Source organism: Pipistrellus kuhlii, unplaced genomic scaffold (assembly GCF_014108245.1).
Source record: "Pipistrellus kuhlii isolate mPipKuh1 unplaced genomic scaffold, mPipKuh1.p scaffold_m20_p_1, whole genome shotgun sequence".
In the NCBI taxonomy this organism is placed as follows: Eukaryota; Metazoa; Chordata; class Mammalia; order Chiroptera; family Vespertilionidae; genus Pipistrellus; species Pipistrellus kuhlii.
Genome location: NW_023425404.1, coordinates 129,750,320 through 129,772,999, shown reverse-complemented (window position 1 = coordinate 129,772,999; position 22,680 = coordinate 129,750,320). Strand labels below are relative to the sequence as shown.

General features: G+C 39.0%; 1 protein-coding gene across 3 annotated transcripts in view; it reads right to left on the bottom strand.

Moving 5' to 3' along the window:
* Positions 1-22,680, bottom strand: part of COL25A1 (collagen type XXV alpha 1 chain) — a 452,093-nt gene that overhangs the window by 153,692 nt on the left and 275,721 nt on the right. For all 3 annotated transcript variants that reach the window (XM_036409348.2, XM_045589089.1, XM_036409357.2), the window contains exons 6-7: positions 4,778-4,804; positions 4,615-4,641 (exon numbers count right to left, since the gene is read on the bottom strand). In XM_036409348.2, the coding sequence (XP_036265241.1) occupies positions 4,615-4,641; positions 4,778-4,804 (54 nt within the window). The remainder of the gene's footprint in view (positions 1-4,614; positions 4,642-4,777; positions 4,805-22,680) is intronic.

Sequence of the window (22,680 nt, the reverse complement as noted above, 5' to 3'; positions counted from 1 at the left end):
ACTGACATAGTGTCCTGGTCTACTCGGTCTTCCTGCTTTCAGTCTCCTCCAGTCATTTCTGTACTGGACACTATCACCCATATAGACAACAAAAAAAAAAATAAAAATAAAAAAGGGAGGGGGGGTTTCTGTGATAAGCATGCCAAGTCCAGTGACCAAAAGTAATCACACAGTGTGATATGATCATAAATTCCTCACTGGGCAGATCATGGTGGACATGGACACCCCAGGCATATAAAAGGTTTATCTTTGCTTTAAGCAAGCCCTGTACATTGTTCTTATGCATCTAGGTTAACACATCTGTGAAATGTCTTTTAAAGACCCCCAGATATTCATCAGTCTATTCCATGCTTCTCAGAGGAAGGGTGTGTGTGAAGAGATTAACCAAATAACTTACATGAATATATGCGTAACCCATGGACACAGACAATAGTGTGGTGAAGGCCTGCGGGGAGGGTAGAGCGGACAGGATAGGGGTAGAGGGTGTCAGTGAGGAAGAAGGGGGGAGGACATTTGTAAGACTTTCCACAATAAGGATACATAAAAAAAAAAAAAAAAAAAGAGCTCAGCTGGTGTGGCTCAGTGGTTGAGCATCAGGAGATCATGGTTCAATTCCCAGTCAGGGAACATGCCCAGGTTGCAGGCTAGATCCCCAGTGGAGGGCATGTAGGAGGCAGCTGATCAATGATTCTTTCATCATTGGTGTTTCTATCTCCCTTCCTCTCTCTGAAATCAATAAAACATATTAAAAAGACCATTAAGAGGCCTAGTTGCATTCCAGGAAACACATAATGTTATTAACTGTCCTATAATTCAATCATAGAGATTCCTTTCTCTGTCCTTGTTTTTCCTACCTTCATCCAATCTTCCGAATGTCCCCTCCTTAGTTCCAAATGTGTAAAGAGAACTGCAAAGCTGTCATTCTGTGAAGTATTTGAGAACTTGCTTCTGGCTATATTGTCAGTTTGGCTCAAATAAACTCTACAGGTTTGGACATTTTTTACATCAACAAACAAAAAGATTTTCATAAAGAACATATGGTAATAACACTAAAGAGTCTGGTGGTAATATGCATCAAATGATGTAATACAAAATCGTCAGTGGTCCCCTATTGCTTACCACATTAGCTATTCAAAAGACTCCATAGTATAACTTCTATGATAATGTCAGCCTTATATGATACAATTTTTCTATATTTAACCTATTTCCTTGGTAAATGGAATATTATTGTTCTTTTAATGAATTTTGTTATTTTCTACTTGTATAGCATTGTTTGTACTATTTCTTCTTCCTGGGATTTGTAATGTCTTGCTCTTAATCTTATCTTCTAAAGATTATCCATCTATGAATTCTCAACTCCAGTGACAACTCTCCCACAATCTCCCATTAATATTTAAAATAGAAGAAGGTTCCTTTTCTATCATCCTGTGGCATAGCTATTTAAGATATACAACATACAACCACATAGTTTTCTTATTCAGGCACCCATGAGATTATCATATCTGTAAGAGAAGTAATAATGTAATAATATTTTATTCTAACATAATATTTATCATGTCCTCACTAGGTGATGGTAGGTGGCATGAACAAGATGGACCAGCTACTTGGAGTTTATGTTTCAAGAAGGGGCATGTTTTACAGATAACAAGAAAATAAATAAATAAGCTAATAGGATAACATCAAATTTAGATTGAATAATGACAAGTTCTTCCAGTGAAAGTATTTGAAATGAAGTTTCAATGATACGAAGAATCCAATCACAAAAAGACCAGACGAGAGCAAGTGGAAAATCATCCTGGAATTAGGAGTGAGTGTGGTGTGTTTGAAGGTCACACGGAAGACAGTGGGGCTGGAGCACAGTGTGTGGAGGGAGGACTAGCATGGGTGAGGTTATAGAGGTAGCCACTGGCCTAATCTTGAAGTCCTGTGAAGGCCAACCAAAGTGGTATGGATTTAATTCTAAGGTTTAAAACAGGGAGCAACATGGTCTAAATTACAGATAAAACGATCTCTCTGGCTGCTGTGTAGAAAATGGATTACACTGGCTTAAAAGTGGAAGCAAGATTAATTAGAAGACTGACACAGTAGACTGACAGAGAGAAAAGTTGACACATTGATAGTCTCTGTAGTATTAAGCATGGTATCTTGAACATGGTAGATACTCAATACATCTTATTAAACATGAGTCCAGATACTTTCACCTCCTTAATTCTATATTATCTTTTTCTTGCTTTGATTCATATGTTATACCCTAATATATTCCTGTTCCACACTTGGGAAAGAGAAAATAAAAGAACATCATATTCAGGGAAACAGTATAGATCCTATAATGGAACATCAGCTAACAAAGAACTGAAATGATGGAGGATCTTATTGTTAATTATGGAAAGAAATATATTACTTGAAACAAATGGTAAAAAGTAGAATTCAAATCTTTGATAGGATAAAAATAGTTAGCATAGTCAAATACAAAGATTTATATATTTTTTTAAAAGTGAGTCTCTATCAGCATCAGCCTGAATTCTGTGCTTTTAGAAATTGTGGGTAAAGTTAATATCATTAAATTGAAGACTTTTCCAGTTCTAATTTACTTTGATTTACCTGGCAATATAAAACATTTATTTTATTACCTTTATAAAATAAATTTCCTAATAAGTAGCTACTACTAGCTTACTTGAAAGAAATATTTATAGAATTCTAAAAGCATTGAAAATGACCTGCCATGTCTCTAAGTTAATGATCTGAGAAAAGTTAAGCAATCTGGTAGATCCTTGTTCTCTTTTTCATATACTTCCCAGAACATTTAGCTTTTTACCCATGAAGATTTGTCCTGCATTATTAGTTCCACCTAAATTCCTTCAACACAAAGCAAAATTGAGGAGAAAATGGGATCATTTTTTGCCACTTTCCACCTGAAATGCCGAATGGCTCCCGAATCGTGTGAAACTTGGCCCCAGTCAGTGTGAAAACTGGCTGAAATCTGTACGAAAGGCAGTCTGGGTTCGTCAAAGCAGTTCATGAACTTTGGCCAAACTTCCAAGAAACCTGGTCCAAGTCTTAGTTTGCACTGCAACATGAAACCAGGTGAATTTCACATGGTTTCAGGTTTCATCCTAAAAAATTTGGCTTCACTTTATAATCAATCATCACTTTTTAAAACGATGAAAGCCAACACACCTTTTTTAAAAGGAGGGCTGCATGCGTACTGATGACAGCTAAGCTGTGAACCACCCCTTCGCTTCCTTTGCCAAAAGAAGATTTCTCAGAATGGAAACAGTCTCCCCCTTACCTGCAAAGGGCAGGCTGAGGGCTGGCTTATCTCAGCGGTTCCTTCGAATACAAAGGGCAGGCTGAATGATTTGGGTATTGCGTGTAGAAAGAAATGATACGCAATACATGGAGACGTGCCATGTGAAATAATCACCACGTACCGAGCAAGTGGCTAAACTCTAATCATTTAAGGTTTTGAGAATTTTATCCCATTCATATCCATGACATATATCATAACGTTTAATCTCCTTGACCATAAAATAAGCTTTTACCTTGAAGCTAGTCATCAGCTAGAATAACTGCTATGAGAAACGAAACGTTCTGAGGCATAATCATTTCTGTATGAAGAATGGCTGAAGAATAGCAAGGCACGTAAATCATAGCATAACTTCCACCTCGCTTAATAAACATGAGGAGCTACGATACAGACTCTTCAGACTTGCACTAACTACATCATTTGCAACAAAACCTTGACTGCAGTGTACACAAATTCAATAATTATGCACGGTGACAAGCACATCCTACACAATTGCGTTTGCAACCTGGAAGTTTTAAATGTGCCTTTCCACTGTGAAATAAAAAGGCTCTCTTCAACTGAATGCTTGCTTTTGTGTGTAGTGACATGAGAAAATCGAGAGGTATGTCTGAACGGAGCCACTACATCATTGGAACAGTATGTCTGAACATTGGGGTAATAAGGCACAGATGTGGAGCAGAGGGACTTGGCACTACCAAGGTAACAACAAAGCATTCACCATGGTGTTGCAGTGGGTAAAAGAGCCACACTTGAGAAAAAGAAAAGGATGCCTCTCTCCTCCCTGGAATGCTAAATGACATTACACCTTTCATTTGCTCAAACATCTCTAACAAATAAGAAATTCAAATAAGTATTTATTCAAACATGATGAGGACTAAAAATATAAAATGCATTAATATTTTCATCTATAATATATCATATTTATTCAATAGCACATAAAACTTAACTGCAGAGGGGAAAAAAAAAGGCCCAATTTCATAGAAACCCACAAGGCCTTTATGTTGCAAAACACCGCATGCAATTATAAAGAACCCAGTGAGCTAGTGGAAAGATGCTATTGTTGACTGTTGATAGCAATTCAGGCCCTTAATCCATAGGGCTAATTACTGTGGAGTGTTCCCATTAGAGTTATCAAGTTAAGATACTACAACAGTGTATGCACATTATAATAATTATTATGGTTAATCAATTATTGTAAGTACAGGTGATATCAAACTATGTGACACATAGACAGTTATGAAACCAAGACAAGTTTGGAGCTGAAAGCTACAATAGTTTCTGCTCAGGATTGGAAGGGTACAACTTACCCGGGGTCCCTGATCACCTTGTTCTCCCTGCAGAGGAGGAAAATGAGAGGATAGTTTTAGCACTGAGTCTATATCTGATGTTCATTAAAAAAGATAAATAGAGTATAGATCATGTCAATATGAATTCCCACTAACAATTTGTTTCTGTTATTCATTTTCTTACCTTATCACCTTTGGGACCAGGAGGACCCTGAAGAAAAAAAGAGAAAAAAGAAACATAGTTTCAAAATAAATTTTAAAAATTGTAGTTTGCAAGATGAGCTAGGGTTAGGTGCAAGATTCATGCAAAGGGCACAGAGATATAGCTGTCACCGAGGTTTTTTGTTTTTTTTTTTAAAGGAATTTGGGGATCTAAACTATAATTATAATATGGCTAGAATATGAAAATTATATATATGGTATAATGGTGTATTTAGAGGGTGGCCCCCCAAAATATGCACATACACTTTGAATAATTATGAAGGCAGTGTTTATTAAAATACTTCTCATTTTCAAAATTGAGATATCAGTTGTTAGTGTAAACATTTTTGGAACCATTCTGTAGATACACACACACACATACATACACACACCACACAGAGAAAAAAGTACATTTCATAGGTACATTATATGGTGAATACATTTTCACAAACTGAACACACCTGTGCAAGTTGAACAACTAAAGAAACCTAGCAGCACCTGTTGTGACATTTCCTTATCACCAGTCTCCACCCACAGTGACCACTATTTCTGACTTCTGACAGATATAGTTTATGTACTTTATATAAATGGAATAGTATAGTATTGTCTGGAGTCTTTTGCTCAATATATGTGAAATTCCTGCACAATTCTGTGTGTACTTGTAGAGCATTTTTCTTTCTGCTTTATCATATTTCATTGTGTGAATAAACCACAATTTATTTACTCATCCCACCATTTGTAATCATTTGTTTCCTGGTCCTCATGATTACAAATAGTGCTTCCATAAACATCCTGGTTTATGCCTCTTGGTTAAAAGTGTATGCACTTCTTTCCTTTGTGTGGGGTGACATTTTAGCAAGTGATATTCATATGCAGTTATTTTGGATATATATACATACATACATATATATATATATATATATATATATATATATATATATCCAGGAGTGGAATTATTAAGTTACAGAAAATACATATGTTCAGTTTTAGCAGGCACTGCCAAATAGTTTTCCAATGTGGTTCTAACAATTTAAACTCCCATCAGCAATGTATGAGAACTTCAGTTCCCCTATTATCCTCACCAATCCTTGGTACTTTTCCAATTTTTTCATGTTAGACATTCCAGTGGGAGGTGTAGTGATTTCACATTGCACTTTAATTTGTACTTCTTCAGTGGTTAATTACGTTGAATTTATCTTAATGTAGGCATTAGCCATTTTGCATCCTCTTCTAGAAAGTGTTCACATCTTTTGTCCTTTTTCTATTGAGTTATCCTATTGATTTGTTAGAGTTCTTTATATATTATTAGAAGCCCGGTGCATGAAATTTGTGCACTGAGGTGGGGGGGGGGGGGGTCCTTCATCCTAGCCTGCACCTTCTCACAGTCTGTGAGCCCTCAGGGGATGTCCTATTGATGGCTTAGGCCCACTTCACACAGTCTGGCCTTCCCCAGCCAATCAGGGGAAGGCACCGCCCCCATCATCCCCTCGCTGCTGCTGCCTCTGACCTCCCTCTACAGTAGGCAACCCTGCAATCAGGGGGAAGTGACGCTCCCATCAAGCCTCTGCTGTTGCCACTGATGGCTGCGAGGCTGCCTGAGCCTTGGCCATTGCAACTACTGCAGCTTGCCTAGGCCTCGCCTGGCTCTCATTGCCTGATCTGGGCCCTCGCAGCGGCCATCGGCCCCTTGCTGGAGCCCCCAGATGGCAAGCGGCAGCAGCCATTGGCTGCGAGTTTCCTCATGCCTAACCAATCGGGTGTGCTCACCCGGTGATGTGCAGACTGCGTCTTCCAGGGTTCTCCTGGCTGCAGGGGAGGGTGCAGGTCTCCCTCCGGCCCTGGGTCACTGGGTCCGGCTGCTAGAGGAAATTCCCTACATTGGCTGCCCAGACACCTGGAGGCCTCCACCAATTTCCGACCCTGACCTGAGGGGCATTGAGGGGAGATGGAAATGGCCTGGAAGTTTGAGGGGCCGCAGGAACGAGCTGCCTTTCTCAGAACCTTGGCTGGAGGCCAAGGCAGGGTGTGGCCAGTGGGAGCTCTCAGCCCTGGAGCTCAGACTTTTCCATACCTGCCTTCCCTGCTGGGCTGTTCCTCACTCACCTGCCTTGCTGCTGGGCTGTTCCTCACTCACCTGCCTTCGCTGCTGGTGCAGATATTTCCTGGCAGAGCGGCTCTGCTGCCACTTGGCAGAAGGAACCTGTGGTCCTTCTGGGCAAGTGGCAGTGGCCATCGGGAGCACTCAAAGCTGCTACCACCATGTGAGGAGTACAGGCTGCCCTCCCCCAGGCCTGCCTCCCCTGCCTCTGTCCCCTCTGCCACTTTCCTGGGCCAGCCTGCGGCAAGTGACAGCAGCCATCAGGAGCTCTCACAGCCACCGCCACCACAGTGTGGGGAGTACAAGCCACCCTCTGCTGGGCCCGCCTCCCCCCCATGTCCCCACCGCCATCACTTCCCTAATGCTGCAAGTCCCACACACACACACCTGCTGCACACACAGCCTGCTGATAGGTCATTAGTGTGATGGCCTCCCCTACCAATTTGCATATTACCATTTTATTAGTATAGGTACTGCAATACTGTATATTATACACACACACACAAACACACACACACATGCAGAGAAAGAGAGAGCATGTGCAAATATATTTTCCCACTCTGTACATTGTGTTTTTATTCTCTTAAAGGTGATTTTGATGAATAGAAGTTCTTATCTATATATATAAAAAGCAAGTGACCAGAATACCATAACGACTGGAATGACCAGTTGTTAAGATGCCCACTGCAGCCAGCAAACCAGCTGATTGGGATGGGGCCAGCCAGCCAACCTCCCATGGCCCCTCCCCCCAGCCAGCCCCACCTCTGATTGGCCTCTCCCACCCCAATAGTTGGCCAATCTCTTGCAGCCCCACCAGCAGGCCCTGTCCTCAATAGGTCCCCACCACCCTGATCAGCCCATAGCCTGTGACCCTAGCCAGCCCCTATCCTGATCGTCCCACTCTACCCCAATGGGTGGTGGGGCTCACTAGCTAATCTCCCACAGCCCCTGACCCCCAATTACCTCCCCACCCCATTTGGGGGTAGGACCAGCCAGCCCACCACCCACAGCCCCTCCCCATGGCCAGACCCGCTCCCAATCACTCCCCCCCACACACATCAATAAGGGGCAGGGCCCACCAACCAATCACTTGTGGCCTCTGCCCCTAGCCAGCCCCAATCTGCCCCAATTGGAGCCAGGCTGGCCAGACTCCACCTGTGCATGAATTCGTACACTGAGCCTCTAGTTTTTAATAAAACTCAACTTAACACTTTTTCTATTTACAGTTATCTCTTTTTGTGTTCCACTTAAAAAATCTTTGCCTACTCTAAGATCATGAAGAGGTTCTTTTATGTTTATTATAAAAACTAAAATCTTTATCTTTTATCTTTAAATCCGAATTCATAGAGAATTGATTTAGTGCATGATTTGAGGTTAAAGTCAAGATAATCCACCCACACACATAGATATCAAATTAACCTAGCACCATTTATTGAAATACATCTTTTCCCCATTGTAGGATAGTATTATCTTTGGCTTAAATTAATGACCATATATGTGGACCTTTTTAGAAATTTGTTTTGTTGGGCAGCTCTCTATTCTTGAGACACTGAGATTTTCTTTACCTTTAAACAAAAATACTAGCAGGAAATATTCTAGAAGCATCAATACCTACCCCCCTACCCCCCCCCCCCCCCCCCCCCGCTCTTAAAAATAAAGCCACGTTTCAGGATTCAGCCTACCTGAGGATTTGGTACATTTCAGAGTTACCTGCAATCTCTTCCTTCACCTTCAGTAGGGCTGGGAGATAAGAAGACTAGATGGCAAGTAAAGCCAAGGTTCCAGCAAAGTACCCTCCTTAGTTCCCAGGGGAGATTTGCTGTCATTTCAGATGGGGAAGTAGGAATTTTCCACCTACTAAAATATGTCTTCTGTTAGCAACAGAGGAACTGTATCCAATTCCCCTTCTCAGTTGTGCCACTTCTACTAATAGTTGTGAGGTTATCATGAAATTAATAATATCAATAGCATCATGTTTTATGGTTTGTGTATTTTACTATCAACAAAGAATCTATTACAACATTTAACCTTTTCCCAACCCAAAGAGGAAAGTATTATACTAATACTTTTATATATGCCTGCAATAAAAAAATTATAAAACATTATTAAGGGCAGGTCTTTTGTGAGTTTAGTGTAGTCTGTGGGATTTTGAATGCAGTGATTTGGTAAGCTAAGGGTTGGAACACAGCTCTAGCACTAGATTCTCAAAAAGAATTTTGACCATGTGCCTGCCTTCAACAGGTGTTTTCTAAAATGTCTCCCAACTGCATTTCCCATGGGGTCAGGGACATTGACCTCAAGATCTCAAGTTCAAATGAGAGAAAGAGGAATTATACAGTATCAGGGAAAGGAAAAGGGAGCTAAGGTAATGGAATCAACTAGGCAAACTCCTTTTATTTCTTATCTAGAAATAATTTTGCTATTAAAAAGGAAACTTAATTTTAATATTTTCAGTAAATTTTTAAATGTTTTTACTAATGTTTTCAGTGAATCAAGTAGTAAGTAATAAGTACAGTCTGTGTGCCTACCTCTGTGCAGTTAAATTTAAGGAATTTACTTGGTCATATTAAACACACACAAAATGTTCACTAATACTCCACGAATAGAATTTTATTTTTGGTGGGACCAAAAAATGAAAGGATACCTACCATCAAGTTTAAGAAATATAATGGAGCCCTAACTAGTTTGGCTCTGTGGATAGAGCATCAACCTGTAGTCCAAGGGCATGTGCCTTGGTTGCAGGTAGATCCCCAGTAGGGGATGTGCAGGAGGCAGCTGGTCAATGTTTCTCTCCCATTGATGTTTTTAACTCTCTATCCCTCTCCCTTCCCCTCTGTAAAAAATCAATAAAATATATTTTTTTAAAAGAAAGAAATATAATGGAGACTCCACTCTTGATTTAAGCAGAATGTTATTCACTCTATTTTGATTTTCATATACATTTGTTAAATATCTATAGATAGTTTGGCACTGTTCTTAGTACTGACAAAGAATCTGGTGGGAGAAACTGATTAGAAAAGCTAGTCTTCTCTGGAAAATCTAATTAGTCTAGTGCTAACATTAGATATCAGCATGAAGAAAAACTACCCCGTAGAAAATCCAGCTACTAAAATTACAGTTACTGTGGACCTCTCCCCAGTTTTCACCCTTTCCTTCCCCCAAAGCTTCTCTTCTTTAAAGTTCTCTTCTTTGCTTTTACTGGGGAAACTTCAGAGGCCAAGCTTCTCACTGTTCTAGTCCCCAAAATCCACTCTGTTAGGTTATGTGGCATGTTGGAGAGCAAAGCTTTTCTGAAAAAAGTTTTACAGAATGGAGATGAGTCTTTCCCCCAAAATCCAATTACTAGTTGCAATTTCCGAAGGAATATGTATCAACTGGAGCTCTTTAAACAGCTTGGAAACTGGCACTAAAAATCTGCATTCACATGCTGCAAAGGGGGTGTTTCTGAGCAGACAGAATGGCGTCCTGGCACCTGCCAGCTCAAGACAGAACCGAAGCAGAGGTCAACCTCCATTCACAGCTGTGGTGGCTGCTTCGGACACTCCAGACCCCACTTGTGTGCTTGGGATTAATGGCAGGTGTTTTTCTTCTGCTTTGACAGAAATCCCACTCTTCTTTCTGAATGGGACCCTCTTCACTGCGAATATGGATTGAGTTTTAAGAAAGAAAAAAAAAACATGTGGGCCACCTTAATAAACACAGATTGAATTTCAAAATTTGGGAGCCATGGGTCTTTTCTAAGTCAAAACATTACAAACAAAATAAAGGTGTCTTTGATCATTAACTTTTAAAATTAAAGCTGGGTCATTAAGTTATTTTATGTCTTTAGAGTAAAAGAAAAAAATCACTAAAGAAAAAAAATGACTGCCAGCAACACAAATAAATGCATTATTTGAACTACAGAGTATCTTTCAATGGCATTTTGTGGCTTCCAACTAAAGCAGAATATTTGTTGTTTAGGTATCATAATCAGAGATTGGTTGGTAAATATTTGAAGATAAAACTTTGTCACTAAAACATGATTGAGGCCAATGGAAAGTACACAGTAAAATTAGTAACCATAAAAAAAGTAAATATTGAATCACAGTTTTATATAAGGCTTCTTATTGGATTTCTGTCCTTCTTGACTAGTCTAGGATGTTGGAGTCAGATCTTTTATAGTGTCTACTTCAATAAGTAAAACTATTTGAAATAATTATTTTAATTAGCTTTATGTAACTAGCTCTATTTACATGAAATTTGAAGGTCCTAACACAGTTTTTATTATTAGTGCTGTTGTTTCAGAGTGCTGCTAGGGTATTATTAATTTACTACCAAAGAATTTAAAATTTTCAGTGGCAAACTTCAAATTAGCCCCTATTCAAATGACTTTATGTAACTATCTTTTTATTTTTACCATGTCCTTAATTTGAGTCTCCCAAAATTTATTTCTATTCAAAATAAATAAGTTTTCCATGCCCCATTATCTATTTCAATGAAATGATAAAAACCAAACTAAAAGCATAGTAAGTAAGAGGCACAACAAATGAGATTCAGGAATACATAGGATTTCAATGTATATAAAAGTAATTGAAACCTAGCTGGAAAATACAGATATATTCATAAGGGTTGGATGTCCTAATAAAAGCCTTTCATTCGCCACCACTGTAAATTTTGCCTACTTTGAACTGGCAAAAGCTGAAGAGGGAATGATTTTTAAAAGATGGCAATAATAAAAACAAAATTAAATTCTACTGGAGTAGAAATCATGGAAAAGAAGCAAACACACTAGAAATTCTTGGCAGCCAGAGCTGCTGGAATAAGAATGGGGTTATGATTTCTATCCCAGAAAATTGTAGGTTATTTTTACTTTTGAACAGTAACAACCTTTTTTTGATTTATCTTTTTTATTACTATAGAATCATAAGAACAAGCAAGTTTCATTTTCTAAGCATTTATAGCCAACTACTAGCCAGGCAATGTGGTCCCAGCCTGGAGGAGAGACAACTAAATATAATCATATAGTTGACTAAACACTGTGATATGGGAGTACAGAGAGGAAAGAAGGTAGGAGAGTTGGAGTTGAAAAGATGATATTGGAATTGGCTCTTGAAAGTTGGCCGGAGATAAGGGGGACTGGGAAGGGGTGAAGCAGTTCAGGCAGAAGGAAAGAATATGCGTAAGTGTAAGAGGACATTATACTAGGAGACTTGGAAAGGCTGGCTAACAATACCCAGGTCCCTGGTCCGGATTCTGTCAACTATTTAACAAGGGGGTGGCAAGATCAAGTGTGATTTATGGAGCTCTGAACCAGGATGTGCAATTATTAGGAAGCTGTTGCCTTGATCAAGGAAAGAGATGGTAAAGATCTGAATTAAGATCATGACTGGGGAACCCAGCTGGTGTGGCTCAGTGGTTGAGCATCGACCTATGGACCAGGAGGTCACAGTTCAATTCTCAGTCAGGGCACATGCTCTGGCTGCAGGTTCAATCTCCAGTGTGGGGCATGTAGCAGGCAGCTAATCAATGATTCTCTCTCATCATTGATGTTTCTATCTCTCTCTTCCTCTCCCTTCCTTTCTGAAATTATATATATATATATATATATATATATATATATATATATATATATATATATATATATATTAATATATATAGTTGTGTTTTTGTTTGTTTTTTTAAAGATCATGACAGCGAGAACACTGGGGAAAGTTCCAGATTCAGAAAATATGTCTGAGGTAGAACCAACAAGATGAGTTAACTGATTGAACATGGGGGCTATGACCGAAGTCCTACTTATTTGAAATTTCACAACTAGGTGCATTTGCAGAAAAGCATTGGCCTAAGCTGGTTCAACCCTGATCAACACAGCAACTCCAGAGCCAAGTGAACCACATAGAGTTTTAAATCAGCTTTCAGGGTTGTATTTCAAATTGAAACAGATTGTTGGCAGCTTTGGCTGACTTAATCAGAAATAGGAGAGAGAGAGAGAGAGAGAGAGAGAGAGAGAGAGAGAGAGAGAGAGAGAGAGAGAGAGAGAGAGAGAGAGAGAATACTATCATCCCTTTAAAAGTAAAAGGAGCATGGATGATAGTCGGCTATCACACTGTGCAGCTACCAGGCAGTGGCCATCCTTCTTCTGTGTTAACTTAGGAATAAAGTGCACCTTTTATTATATTCTCTTTCTCTACTTTTTAGATTGCAAACTGATAACAGGCTCACTATATTTTAAAAGCCGTAATTTCCCTAGTCTTTTAAGCATTACGAAGACAGAGTCTGCTGCACTGGTCATTCCTAGGAGCGGAGTACAACCTGTGGCACCCATGCAAACATCACTTTACCAATGTTCAGACGCCTAGGGAGGAAGGAAACAGGGAGTCAAGAGTCTTCCCTTGTTCAAAAAGAATAGAAGCTTCAATTATACTGGTTGTAAGATATCTGCTTGCTCCCCAACTGTCCTCAACTTTGCCAGTATGCCAAAGGCATAGATACTCTTAAACCATACATTCACGAAAACAACTGAATTTGGTACCATGGTTTTTAGCAGGTAACTGAAACTTCACAAAATCATATTGCAAATGTTAGTAACAACAGAAAAATCTAGTATTTATTGGAAAAATGGGGACCCCCGCTATTTGCATGTGGGTTAAACTGCTTCACTTCTAAATAAAGGATTTATGCAGGTAGTCCAGGTTTACCTCTAAATGTACGCATGTGTTCTTCCAAGTATTTATATAGTTTTCTGCTTTATTAGCATATCATTTCTTTATCAAGTCACCTTTGTTTTGTTTGTTTCATAGACTTTCAACTTTACAAACAATTTCAGTGAGTAACATGTACATTTAAATTTATTATGAAAAACCTGATGTGAAAATGTAGCTGTTCCTATATATAAGTAATAGTGGCAAGGGGCATGAGATGCATGTATGGAGGGAGGGGGGTTGTTCCTCAGCCCGGCCTGCACCCTCTCCAACCTGGGAACTCTTGGGCGATGTCTGACTGTGGGATCAGGCCTAAAGTGGCAGTAGGACATCCCTCTCACAATCCGGGACTGCTGGTTCCTAACCGCTCACCTACATGCCTGCCTGATTGTCCCTAATCACTCTACCTGCTGGCCTTCTTGCCCCCAACTGCCCGCCCCCCTGCTGGCCTGCTTGCCCCCCTGTTGGCCTGCTTGCCCCCAACTGCCTTTCCTCTGCTGGCCTGATCGCCCACAACTGCCCCCCCCGCCCCCTGACAGCCTGCTCACCCTCAACTGCCCTCCCCTCCAGGCCTGATCACCCCTAACTGCCTCTGCCTCAGCCCTGCCACCATGGCTTTGTCTAAGGATGTCTGGATGGTCTCTCCAACTAATTAGCATATTACCCTTTTATTAGTATAGATAGGTCACTGTGGGTATGTGTGTGAGTATGTATGGAAAACAATGCTTACTAAAATGAAACACTGTCCATGAAGCAATTTGTAGAATGCCTGATCTACACACTCAATATTTTCAATAATTTTATTTATTTTTTAATTTATTTTTCAGGTAACTTGATCTGAAGATGAAGAGAGTAAATATATTGATTTCTTAAAATCAAAAGGCAGTGTGGTGAGAAATATGTTATGTGTGTGATTAAAAACACTAGAGAATATGCAGGTTTAATTTACTTCAATGTCCAAGAACTATTACCAAACAAAGCAAAACAAAAATACTTCATTATAGTTTTAACCATATTACTTTAATGACTAAACAAGATTAAACCTTAGGCCCTAGTCATTCCTAGCATATAGTAGATGCTTAATCAATTGGTGCTGAATTAAAACACCAGAAAGAAAAGCATGCAATAAAACTCCCAGTGTTCAAAACAGCAACACCTAAAGAATTATTCAAGAACCAGATTCAATGTTGCTGTAGAAGAACTGTGTTTATTAAAGTCTCCAAGTTGGCTAAGTCAGGGAAGGAAACTATATCCATAAACAGATTTATAGTTGCAGACTTTACACCTTTCATTCTGCACTAAAGATTGAAGGAGACCAAGCACAAAAAGAGGTCGATATAAACAGAAATATAAGCTACCCAAAACAGTCTCACTTATTGCAAAACTAATTCCTATAGCTATTATTTTCTGGGTATTTTCTGTGGTGAGATCCTAAGTGTAAGTTCCTTTGTGGTGTCAGTTTGAGTCCTGAACAAGGGCCTGTAGGTGCCCATGATCAGTCTTAAATCATAAGCAGCTGCCATAAGGAAACAATTAGTGGGGTCCAGCACTAAAAGAAAACTTAGAAAAAAACCAACCTATTAAAAAGGACTCTCAAAAGTAAGACCAATGTAGCTCAATGAAGTTAAGGGCTTATAAAACTGCAGGAATCAGGGAAGCTCACTCTGGCTTTCTTTTCTAACACAATACAAATTAAATACAGTCAAATTACCACTCCTGCCACTCAAACCAAGGGGGCCTTCTTTCCAGCATCAATCTTTGCCTCTAAAATGCTTGAAGGAATTGCTGAAACTTTTTTTGTTTAACTTTGCATTTTTTAACTTATTTTTAAGAGGTCAAATAAAATGAACTCCGTGGTGAAAGATTTGGAATCCTAAACATTCCTTTTGTCGAAAGAAAGTATCAACTTGCTCTACAAATGCCCACAGTAGCCCCTGTGATTTCACAGCTAATGGTGTAAAGTAAACTATCCTACAATACTCTCAGTGTCCTCAATATAATTCAAATGTATTCAGAGGTTAATACATGCATCTTTAAATCTTGGTTTTAATTTATAATCACCTATTTCAGCATATTTCCTATATATTATATATAGGAAATATGCTGAGATATATATAACATGCCACATATATATAGGAAATATGCTGAAATATACATAACATGCCCACATAATTTTGCCTGGGCTACCCAAGAAAGCCTGGTTTGAAGGTCAGCTTGATTCTTGGCTTCGTTTGTAGTTACTTATGGAGCAATACTGGTTTTGTGAAGGACAATCAAGCACAGCACAGGGATAAGGAGGTAGGATGTCCCTTTGGGTCTAAGAAGATATGCAAAAGAAATGAAAAAAATGCTGCCAGAGGAGGCTAGCATGATTCTCAAGCTTCCAATGTAAATTGGAAGCCCAAGCTCTCTCATTTTCAGCTGATGACTAAAAAGATCAATAGCTTTTTTTTTTTTTAAATAAAAGAATCCTCAAGGAGAATTCCCCCCCCCCCCCCATTGATTTTAGAGAGAGAGGGGAAGGGGGAGATAGAGAAATATCAATATGAAAGAGAAATATTGATTGGTTGCCTCCCACACACGCCCCAACTGGGGAATCAAACCTGAAACTAAGATATGTATCTTGATGGGGAATCCAACCCACAACCTTTTGGTCTATCATGGGATGATGCCCCAAATAACCGAGGCCCTGGCCAGGTCAAGATCAAAAGCTTTTAACGTAAACTTTAACAATTACCAGGCTCTCTGACTTCAGATTTTTCTGTATGTTCACCCTCCTCTCTGTGGAGTGAAGATCTTACCTGCTTAATACCTCTCCAGCTCCTCTTTAACCTTCCCTGCTCTTTATCATTGCTCTCGCTGGTCCCTTCCACCACTATGGTTCCCTTAGGTCCTTCCTCTTGGTTTCCACACATCTTCATTCACCCTCTGCTAATGCCAGGGAGAAGAAACGTTGCCTTTGCCCTCTATCCCTTCATTGTAAAGCCCTAACATTATTCTTACTATTTCCACCCAATTTCCCTAAATAACAGATTGGCCATAGAAAGAAAGGAAATTGAATTTGAGGAAAGAGAGAGGAGGTAGCAGAGTAGACGTCATATTTTTACAGTCTGGCTTGGGTAAAGATAAAGTAACAAGAGCTGAAATACATATTGGTGTTGGGGGCATTTCTTCCCGTTGGGAAGAAGAAAGCTGAGCTGTGGGAAGGGAAACTGCTGAGCCAATCCTGGAGAGGAGTCACCCTGCGCTAAACTAAAACTAAACAAACCGGAGCTTTGGGAGGAAGGGTTGACAAAGTTCATAAATGTCAGGATTGCCCAAATTTGTGTCTAAACCTTTTGTCTTTTCACTTTGCTTTCCTCGGCAGCTATCAAATGCACCCTCAAGGCTTTAACTATTACCTGACTTATGTCCTGAATTCTTTTCCAGGCCGCAATCCTGGCATTCCCAACTGCTCACCAGATGTCTAAGCTGAGATATGCCATCATCAGCTCGATTCAACATTCTCAAATCAAGCTTCTCGATTTCTGCTTTAAGCCAGTCATGACTCCTGACGTCCTGATTTTTTTATTTTTTTTATTTTTTGTTAAACACACCACTACTGCTCCAAGCCTAAGCACTCGGTGTTATGTTTGAGTCAGTAAATGGACTCTATTGTCAAGTCCTATAGATTTAATTCTCCACAAAATCCCTTGAATCTATCTTTCCATGTTTGGCACGCTTGTTCCTGGAAACAGGACTAGTCTACAAGCCTCTCCTGGTTTTCCCTTACTCCACTCACCCTACACACTTTTGTCACATTATGTTTTCTAAGGCACATTTCTGAGTATATATTCTCAGCTCAGAAAAGGCGAAGGGTCCATTTTCAACCCACAGTGAAAAAGTTGTTCTAGGAAACGATCCTCGATAGAGGCAAAAGTGTGAGGTGCCAGGTTGTAAGGAATCCAGCCAATCGCACTTGATCAGCCAAAAACACTTGATGCCTTTTGATATAGTGAACTAGAAAATGTCACACATCTTTATAAGAGTCTTCCAAAAAGTTGAACCAGAATCTAATCAAACTGTTAAAGGAACTCACAGTTTATAAGAAATACTGAAGAAAGGCAAATAAGTTAAGAAGCACCCTGAGAAAGTCATTAGACCAGTTTAAAATTGATGACATAACAAAATAAAAAGACAAGAAAGACAACTACAGAGTCAAAGAGATTGAAGAATCATAGAAATGCCAAGTAGCTGAAACCGGTTTGGCTCAGTGGATAGAGCAACGGCCTGTAGACTGAAAGGTCTCAGGTTTGATTCCGGTCAAGGGCATGTACCTTGGTTGTGGGCACATCCCCGGTAGGGGCTGTACAAGAGGCAGCTGATCAATGATTCTCTCATCGATGTTTCTAACTCTCTATCCCTCTCTCTTCCTCTCTGTAAAAAATCAATAAAATATATATTTAAAAAATTATTTAAAAAAAAAGAAATGCCAAGTATGAGCTTTGGGTCTTAATTCAAATGAACCATTTTTAGAGATATTTGTGAGACAAGTGGGAAAATTTAAATATGACTGGGTATAATGATATTGAGGAGTTATTGTTAATTTTATTAGGGTTGATATGAAATGATGGTTATGTTTTAGAAAGGCCCTATCAGTTAGAGATTCATACGTTAGTACTTGCAGATGCAATGACACAATATGTAGGTTTTGCTTTCAAATACACCAGCAAAACAAAACAAAAAAATAAATGAAGGAAAGGATTCATAAAACAAAATTAACCACTGATAATTCTTGAAGCTGGGTGATAGCTCTGGAGCACTTCATGATAATATTTTTTTCTACAATTTGAAATTTTAAGACAATTCCCAAAATAAAGTTATATAATTTAAAATTTTACTTTACATGACCATTTAGATTCCTACCAATTAAAGGGTTAACTTCTGCTTATATCCAAAGTCCTCTAAATCTGCTCCTAAATTTCCTTTTCTACTTCATCCCTCCTCCAACCCTGCCCCAATTCCCCATAGGGATTCTCTCTTCCAGACAGCCTTGAATACCAAGTATTCTCAGAATGCCAAACTGGCTAGGGCTACAAGCACACCTTCCTTGAAACCTCTTACCTGGAAACCTGAGCTATGGAGCTACTTGGGAGGTTACAGAGGGAGGGGAGAATGAACATATTAGAAATTTGAATTTCTGAAAGAAATATCAGTCCTTGCATTTAAAAGTCCCATCTCCACAATCTCACTATCATTTCAACCAGCCAGCTGATACCTCATCTCAGTGACTTAACTTCTCTAACTTAAAAAAAAAATATATATATATATATATATATATATATATATATATATATATATATATATATATATATATATTGATTTCAGTGAGGAAGAGAGAGGGAGCAAGATATAGGAACATCAACCATGAGAGAGAATCATTGATTGGCTGCCTCCTGCACACACCACACTGGGAATTGAACCCACAACACCGCATGTGCCCCACTAAGAATCGAACCATGACCTCCTGGTTAATAGGTTGACACTCAACCACGCTGGCTGAGCTCTTCTCTAACCTTATCTCACTCCCTTTTGATATGTTTCTCCCCCCCCTCCCATATTTGAACTCCTCCACACTTGTGACTCTTTTATAAAACTTAGCTCACCCTGCTAGGTATAAGATTTATGCTTTATATTAAACTATCAGGTCTCTTAAGGGCAGGAAGAGAGGTATAAGGGGAAATGTAATAATTATGACTTTGGGGGTTTTAATATATACTAGCACATCACCTTAGACAGATCACTTCACCTCTTTGAGCCTCAGTTTCCACATCTGTAAAATGGGACATACAAATACTCATCTCACATGGGAGTTGTAAAAAGGAATTAGAAGAACATATGGTCTTCTATAAATATTATTTCCCTTCCTCTCTTCTCTAATTCAAATGTATAGCTTTATTCCTTAAACAGAGAGATTATACAATAAATATATTAGAGATAATTATGCAACCGAGGTCTCTAACAAGATATCAGAGCTAAAACTAGTATTCCAATAAATATATTAGCAGCTCTTATGCAACATAGGTCTTTAACAAGATATCAGAGCCAAAATTAGTACTCCCTGAATAGCCTGTTGACAATTAAGGTCACAGATATCTAGCTGTATGTCCAACCTGCTTCCAATTAATGCTAATGAGGATATATTTTATTTCAGCTAGCAACTGTGCCTTAGAAGTCACTACAATCTCTCATTTGTTGACTCATGACTCTAGTTCACAAGAGTTAAGACTAACAGCAAAAGGAATAAAACAATTTTACACAGTTTCTTGGAGACAAAATGAGCTCTACCTAATGAAAGAATTTTCCCCCCATATTTCAAACATGGGCAGGTATTTTTCACTCCTGTCTCCCTCCTACTAAAGTCACTAAATAACTCCTAATTGCAAGCATATTGACCATAGTTTATGTGTCTGGTCACTTGTCCTTAAGCTTCTTTGGCAATGGCTTTTTCTAGGTCTTCTGTTCTGACAGGCTTTTCTTATTCATAGTTCATCACTAAGCCTCCCCCAACCCATGATTTCTTCTCTTCCCCCTGTACACTCTACACACTCCATACTCTCTCTATACACTCTCTGAGCATCTCACTCATTGCCATAGTTTCAGCTGCTACTCATCTACTCCATAGCCAGCTGTGGCTTCTCTCCGGGATGGCAACTACTGCCCTCTCTACATTTCCTCCTGGATGCCTTGTTCTTATCTCAGATCACAATCCCCACCATTTAGATTCTGGCTAATTTTCTTTGTAGTAAATTACACATGATTCATTCAGGGTCTTGATGGCTCAAATCAAGACTTTGTATGCATTAGCTAACTAGATTTCCTCCACACAGATGTAGCCGCATGCCAGGGCACAGAGCTTGGCGGGGGAAGCAGGAACTAGGTTTCAAACTCCACCTCCCACTTGGCTGAGCAGCCTTGTGCAGTGCACAACATGCACTAGTGTAAATGGAGACCCTGAGTAATGCAAGGATCAACATTTCTTGAGAAAATAAAAATTCTACCTTATTTTTTGCCAAATAGCTCCTTGGTTCAGGTTGCCAGGTAAGAAGGGGTTATAGGCAAGATGTGTCATAACTATTCTAAGCAAAATAATTGATAATATTTATTCAAATATATCAACTGAGGATGCATCATCTTTGACTTATCTTCAACTCCATGAATTTTATAAAGAATAGATTTCTTTTTCATACCCATCCCGTCTCACCCTCCCCTTTGGCAGCCATCAGCTTGTTCTCTGTATTTATGGGTCTGTTTCTGCTTGATTTTGTTTTGTTTTGTTTATTCCACAAAGTGCAATCATATGGTATATCATAGGTTTCTCTGATTTATATCTCTTAGCACAATACCCTCTAGGTCAATCCATCTTGTCACAAATGGAAAGATTTTGCCCCAGCCAGTTTTTCTCAGTGGTTGGAGCATCAGCCCTCAGACTGAAGGGTCCTGGGTTTGATTTCAGTCGAGAAGACCTTGCCTCAATTGCAGCCTGATCCTTGGTCCTGCTCAGGGCATCTGTGGTAGGCAACCAATAGATGTCTCTTTCACATTGATGTTTCTCTCTGTGTGTCTCTCCCCCCTCCCTTCTACTCTCTTTAGAAATCAATGGAAAAAATGTCCTAGTGAAGATTAACAAAACAAAACAAAACAAAAATATATCATTCTTTTTTATTGATGAGTAATATTCCATTGTATATATGTATATCTATATACCATACCGTCTTTCTTCATTCATCTGTTGATGGACACCCACCCAGGTTGCTTTTATATCTTGGCTATTGAAAATAATGTTGCAATGATCAGAGGGGTGCATATATCTTTTTGAATTAGTGTTTCAGATTTCTTCAGGTAAATAAATATCCAGATGTGGTACTGCTGGGTTGTACAGCAGCTCTATTTTTAATTTTTTGAGGAATCCCCATACTGTTTTCCATAGTGGCTGCACCCACTTATAATCCCATTAAGAGTGTACCAGAGTTCTCTTTCTCCACATCCTCACCAACACTTGTCATTTACTGATTTTATTTATCATAGCCACTTTGACAGGTGCAAGGATATTCAAATTATATATCCAATAGGGGGTTAATATTAAAATTCATAAGGAGCTCATACAACTCAACACCAAAAAAACAACACATAAACAAGCCAAGCAATCCAGTTTAAAAAAAAAATGGGCAGAGGACCTGAATAGACATTTCTCCAAAGAGGACACACAGATGGCCAACAGACGATGAAAAGATGCTCAACATAACTAATCATTAGGGAGATGCAAATCAACTCCATGTACTTTTTATTAAAAGAATATTTACTGAATGTGAATTACTGTGACAGATTCTGTCTGATCTAACATCTTAAAAATAATTAACACTGAATATATTGATCATTTAAAAAAATCTGAAATATAAAGTCTCACTTCAAGTTCATTAACTTAGGGAGGTAGTAGAGTCTCCTACAGTCATGTTTAAGTTTTAATATGGCCTATCCAAAAGAGAGAAGGCAGAATAAGATGTTTACTTTTTAAAATTTATCTTTATTGTTGAAAATAATACAGCTGTACCCCTTTATCCCCCATTGATCCTCCTACCCACTCCCTCTCCCAGATGTTTCTGGAACTATTATTTTACTTTATAACATTTACCTTATACTATCTTATAGTATTCCTCCATTTTAATCTTACAAGAAATATATTCTATATTAAAAATGTGGTATCGATTGCGCAGATGACATGGCTCAGTGGTTAAGTGTCAACCTATGAATCAGGAGGTCACATTCAATTCCCATTCTGGGCATGTGCTGGGGTTTCGTGCTTGATCCCCAGTAGAGGATGTGCAGGGGGCAGCCAATCAATGATTCTTTGTCATCCTTGATGTTTTTATCTCTCTCTTCCTCTCCCTTTCCTTTCCTTTCTGAAATCAATAAAAAATATAAATATTTTAATGTGAGGTCAATGGAATATGATTAGAGATATTTAATGAAAAATGATTTTAGTATGTTAAGAATTTTGATTATGATATCAAAACTATTAAACATATATGTGAAATAATATATCCTAATATATAAAAACCCTGGGTCATA